Genomic DNA, 6081 nt, shown 5'->3' with positions numbered 1-6081 from the left:
AGCAGGGTTTTAACAGTGCTGTACATGGTTGCAGGCTTACTGCTGTTAAGAACTGTGAAATAGTTTGGGATAGACTTCAAGCAGAATTCTTATACTGTAGCAATATATAGTATGCTCTGAGTAATGGCAGTTGTATATATCTGGCTAGTGAAGGGAATGGGGTGAGTAGGGGATCCTGAAAAGGACATTGCAGTATAAATAAGAGGAGCAAAAGTGTTTTCCCATGACTGACAGTATTCCTGGACCCTTCTTAGCATGCTGAGAATAGTCAAGAACCTCCTTTTTGTGCTACTCCTTCTCCCTCTCCAAAACAGCAGTCCTCCTGTTCTGCAAGTTCTGCAGGTAATTTCACATTTGCAAGTTAGGGGGGGGGCAAAAGAAAAAAAACCCAACCAAACAAAAACAGAAACAAAAGAAAACCCCACAACTTGAGACATGAAATCCTGAAGTAATGAGGTGCAGGAGAGCAACTCTAAAGCTGATATTCACAAACCCACGTAGGAGTTCTGGGCTTCTAACCCTTGCTGAGGGGCTGCATGCTCAGTGAGGCTCAGGATCTGAGGCATGCTTTCCAAGATGCTCTGCAAGGCACTTGTGAAGGATGTTTTCTGGTGAGGGATTGTCAGCTCTGCTCTCCTCTTTATCTCATTTCCAAACACAAGTTAGGCTCTTTTGTAAAGCGAATATCTGGAGAGTTTCAGATTCTTTTAAGTAATCAAACAGGGGAGAAGGCTGTATGCAGTGGTCATTGAAATACTGTTCCCAAGTGCAAGTGTGTTCATGTTCCCGAGAAGAAATATTTGTAGTGGACCAAACAGGAATTGTAAGCCGAGTTCCTGTTACACCAGAATATATGGATGTGTACATCTGACTAATCATTAATAGTAAATGCAGACTTCAGTTTGGGGTTTATATAATTGCACCTAAGTGTAGTAAAGTAGGTTCCCTTCCAAGGTATTTTTCTAGAAGTAAAGAGCTCAGCCACTGACGGGGACTGGGCACTGCTTTCAAGTTTGAGAGGTATCCTGGACTGCTTGAGAAATGCTCCAGCCGAGTTCTAGGACAGATAATAAATCTTTTAAGAGGCCCTGTTGTGAGACAGCTGGTTAGGTCTTACTGTGAAGAGGCTGATGGGTCTGTAGCTAATCTTTAGAACTGTTCTGTTTTTTTCCACAAATGAGACTAGAGAATATGATGAGAAAGCTACTTAATTTTAAAAGTTAATTTCTTAATTCCTTCAGGTGGTAGACAATATTGTAACTATTCTTCTTTTTCTGCCAGGCTTTATCCTGTGGATAAGAGCAGAGTGAATGAGTATGGAGAATCTTACGAAGAAAAGCCAAAAAAAAAGGCTCATAGAGAATAACTAAGAATTTAATTGATCCCTGGACTCTTACTGGTTCCTGTATTATCTGATCTTAAGGAAGGAAAAACTTATTTAATAAGAGTATTTTTAAAGCTTATGACAGAACTACATGGACAATACGTCTTCTATATTGCCAAAAACTAGTTTTGATATCCTCCTATTTCAAGATCCTCATTTGTCCTCACAAGGTTCATAGTCTGCCAGATGTCATTAAACAAACTTCCTGCATTTAATCATCTCTTTGGTGAAAACCCAAGTGTCCTGGCCATTGTAATTAATACCCAAATCCGTTTTTAAGACAACTCTAACTGGAAGTGGGGGCCCCGTGCTATGAGGTTATGGAAAGTGAAAAAACAAGCCAGTGCATTACAGGAGAATCGAGCATTATGGCAGAACTGGAGGCTGTCAAAAAGAAAATGTATCATAATGGATGATGTGCTAATTACAAATGATTCTCATTTGATAATGGAGATAGTGGAAATTCTAGACAATGTGATTAAAATTGTAAGTTGTATGTGGGCATTTAAGTTCATAGCTTAAACAAAAAAATTGTTGGAAGTACAGGGTGAGACAGATGGGGTTTTTAAAATTCAGGTTCTGCCTCTTTATTAGCCTACAGAATGACAGAGGGTTTCAGTTGTCTTAAACTGGATGAAGATGTGAAAAAACTGTAACACGATTTCTTTCAATATGTATACAAGTTTATAGAAATCCTTCTGTATTGTTGACAAACCTTCTGTTTTCTTGGCACAGCAGGTATTCATATAACACAAATCATTGTTATGTACTAGGAAAGTCTCTTAAATTCTTAATCATGTGGTCCCCCATAGGCAAATTTTCTCATATTTCAAAGGGAATAATTCCTTGATTTTTCCCCTCTCCCTCCCTGCCCTGTTCTGTTTATAAGATGAAGCACACATCATTCAAGAGGAATGATTTGCTCAAATACAATACAGATTCAACAAAGTACCTGGGTACAGAGGGGGAAAAAAAAACCCAGCACGGTCAGGAACAGGTATCTTCCTCTGACACAATTTAAAATCCATATTCTATGGGAACAGTTCATTAAGGGGTATATTTTGATCTGTTTCTTTCAAATTAGTAAAAATAATCAGGTTAAATTATTATACCAAAATTCAAACTTCACAGCTGTACCTAGAAAGCATGTTTCTAGATTTTTTAAAAGCAAGTTTCTTAGTAACAGGGAAATACAGAGTGCATTACTTTCAGCAGCAAATCAAATGCAATTTTTTTAAAAATCCAGTAAGTTTACAGAATAACCCTAATGAAATTAGGTTTTTAAATTACATGCTTTCTGTGCAAGGCTTTTTAACTTCAGTTTGTCATTGACTGAAAATATTAATTGAATAACCTTAGAGAACACAGATCTACTCCTGTAGACACTAACTACTTTATGACTGGACTTTATCCAGTTCTGACACTGCAGAAGTCTGAACATATAAATATTTGGGTCCCAAAAAGATACAGAAATATCCCTAATGTCTTTTGTCACAGACTGTGGTCTCTTACACTAAACTCCTTATATGTTGGTGGCAATGGAGAGGAGTCTTGAAGTGACTATTTAACTTAAGTTCACATTAAGGTCTCTTTACGTTGTTAATTGTAACTAAGGAGGACTGTTGACTTTAGCACTGAACATACATGAGTAAATCTATGCAAAACTGGGGTTGCATTTACTATATCCTGTACCTGTTCTGAATTTGTTTGGAAGGTGATCTTGCTTGTTAAGCAAAGTAATTTGGGACTCCTATGTCATAATAGTTAAATGTAAGTGTGCAGAAAAAAATCCCGATATAAGTAATTCATACAGCACATTCCCTTGTTGTGCCATGTCAGAAAAATCAAGTTATTTGTTCTTCTAGAGTAGCTTCTGAAAGACCAGAATACTCTATTCAGGTGTTTCTTATGTTTCATCACACTTTTTTTTAATGTAGCTGTTGAAAAGTCACTCTTGCACCTTTACATACTGTGTTTATTAGTCTTGTCTTGCATTTCTGATGAGAATGACCTCATAATATCCTAATGATACAGTAGTCTTAAGGAATATAAAATTAGAACATTGTAAGACTTTAACATGAGCAAGACTTTCCTGTTCAAGTCATTGTTTCATGCATTTCATCTCCAAATAAAAGACTTGGCATATGGGATGGAGTTACCTTTTATTGTTGGAAAGAGGTGGTGAAACATTAAGTAGTGTAACTTTGGAGATACTAAAGGAAATGTTTTAACTTTCTAGTTGTGGAAAAGACATTGGCCTAAAAAGGGTGTTTGTATGCAGTTAATGCAGAGAGAAACATTATATATAAAATTTCATTGAGTGTATTGCAGATCATGCTGCATTATTAGTCCCTGTGACCCATTTAAGAGTAGCTTTAAAAAATTCCTCATTTCTAATAGGATTAACTGTGGCAAGCAGCCAGGTGACCATCTCACATCCTCACCTTCATTAGGCTTACAATGGCTTTGGAAGTGAAAAGATCAAGGTGATTTGGGGTGGGGCTGTTTTTAATGGGAAAGTCATCACACATTTTCGGAAGACGCTCCCGCGCAGTACTTGCTGGTGCCTAACAGGGTAGCGGTTGTGGCTCTCCAGGGCTGTGGCTGCAGGAAGGCGGGGGGCGGCCCCGGCGCGGTGCCTCTCGCTGGGCCGGTCGGCGCTGTGCTCCCGCCACGTTCTCCCCGCTCCACACCCTGCTCTTTCCCGCTCATCCTCACCTGCTCCCGGCGCTGTTCTCCGAGAGGCGACCGCCGGTCCCCGCGGCGTTTTCCCCTGGAGCCGCAGGGCTAGCAGTCGCTGAATGGGCAGCAGCACAGCTGCCAGCAGAGCTCGGAAGGCGGCCCTGCGCTGCTGCTGGAGCAGCGCTGTGCTTGCTGATGTGTAGGCTCAGCACAGCGTGTGTTGCCTCCTAGTATGGCATTACACTCCAGTAGTTGGCACCTACAGCTCTGCACCAGAAGCATTGAGACAGATAGTTCTGTAGTTCATAAACATCACATTTTCTATTCTTTTTCAATCAAAAGATAAATCTCACGTTGAAGCAAAACATGATATTTATTAGTAATGCTGGTTCTCTTCACAGCTTACAGCTTTTTCAATATCATAAGATCTAAAACCATGCAGGTGTGGAAGGACTGCAGGAGGCTATTCGGTGCCAGCACAGCATCTTCTTCCCCTTACAGACTAATTGGGCTTTCCTGACAGTGCTGTGTACAACTCCCAGGTGAATAAATCTAGCTATAGGAGTTGAGAAATAAAGCCAAAAAGAGCCCAGCTTTCCCAGATGCCCAATGACATTCTCTGACTACTTCCTCTCTTACACTAGGAGAGGTCTGGTCCTGTATGTGTGAGGATCCAAGCACTTTTCCAGGGGTTATAGATGTATTTTAAGAATTTCCTCTTAGTACTAGAGGGAGAACTGTGATGTCTGCCATGTTTTTATCCGTGTTCAATACCACTGCTCCTTAAGGATAGCTGCGTCTAATTAGTTTGCTCCAGCTTTTCCTTTATGTAATTCTATTTCTTATTTCTCCTTTAAATATTACATTTATTAAATATTTTATTTTTTTAATCCTGACACCCTGTAATGGTTTGAAAGCAAGCCAGTGAGACACTCCAAGTCAGAAATACAATTTAATAGGAAAAAAATAAAAGAAATGCAAAGGTACAAAGACCACAGAGAGAGTCAGAATACAACCTGATACTCTGTAGTTAGGGTGGTGGTAGCAGTCCAGATGAAGCAGTGGTCTCGTAGAAAAGAGCTGGTAGCTCTTGTCCTCTGGAAATCCAGTGGGTAAGGCCCCCTGTGCTGTCCCGAACCCCAGTTTATATCCAGGTGGGAGCACTTGGCTCCTCCCCCTGGGCAGAGCATCTCACAATGGGTTGATATCAGTCTATGAGTCATGCAGTGGGTCCTTGATTGTCCATTAAACAGAAATAGCTCCTGGGGGGAGTTCTCTATGAGTCATGGGGCAAGGCATGGATGGGCCCATTAGCAGGGAGGACTCCTCCTGCTGGGTGGGAAGGTGTTAACATCTCCCTGGACCTCTTTCCTTGTCTGTTGTAGCCTGGGGTTTAAGGCCTGTCCTGGGCAGCTGCTACCCATGATTTTGTTAACAGCCCATGAGCAATGACATAGAGGGTATAGAATACAGTTTTTTATTCTACCCACATAACGGCAAACTGGTACCAGCCCCTGTAACCATGACACACCCTGATGAGTATACCTGCATCAAAAGGAATTAAATATTTAGGATTAAAAAGACAATCACTTTAACACTGGGGAAGAATAGGATAAATTCTCCCCTAGCTTTCTGTTTGGCTGTACTCTGTCCTTTAAGTCATTGCCATATGGTACCCATAAAACTTCTTGTGCTAATGAAGCCTTACAGGTCCACAGAGACTCATGGTTTATCTCACTTCTATTTTGAACTTTGAAAAATTTACTCTGAACAGTTTCATTAGGCGTTAATTATCCCTAGCAGTCTCTAGCTGCAGGCTAGTCTGTTGAGCAGCCAAAAGCCAAGCAGATGTTTCATTGATGTGTTTTATCTGCATGGTCTAGTCTGGCTAACTAACTGGCCATCAAAGCAAAAGCCCTTGAGCATAGGCTTGGGAATGGCAGCTAGAGTCTTCATTCAGAAGCAGGCTGGGCACAGCTCCAGCTCAGCGCTGCGGCATGCGCGGTGCCTGGCCG

The 6081-nt window shown here is 40.9% G+C and overlaps 1 protein-coding gene across 1 annotated transcript in view; it reads left to right on the top strand.

Annotated features, from left to right (window-relative positions):
- The window catches only part of CLPTM1L (CLPTM1-like), a gene marked incomplete at its 5' end in the record, with an annotated part of 13796 nt that extends 12430 nt beyond the window's left edge, over positions 1-1366 (top strand). The window contains one exon of the mRNA XM_008942598.1: positions 1282-1366. Coding sequence (XP_008940846.1) covers positions 1282-1366 — 85 coding nt within the window. The remainder of the gene's footprint in view (positions 1-1281) is intronic.
- Positions 1367-6081: the final 4715 nt, after the last annotated feature.

Source organism: Merops nubicus, unplaced genomic scaffold (assembly GCF_000691845.1).
Source record: "Merops nubicus isolate BGI_N331 unplaced genomic scaffold, ASM69184v1 scaffold12456, whole genome shotgun sequence".
Classification (NCBI taxonomy): domain Eukaryota; kingdom Metazoa; phylum Chordata; class Aves; order Coraciiformes; family Meropidae; genus Merops; species Merops nubicus.
This window is presented reverse-complemented; position numbering and strand designations above follow the sequence as displayed.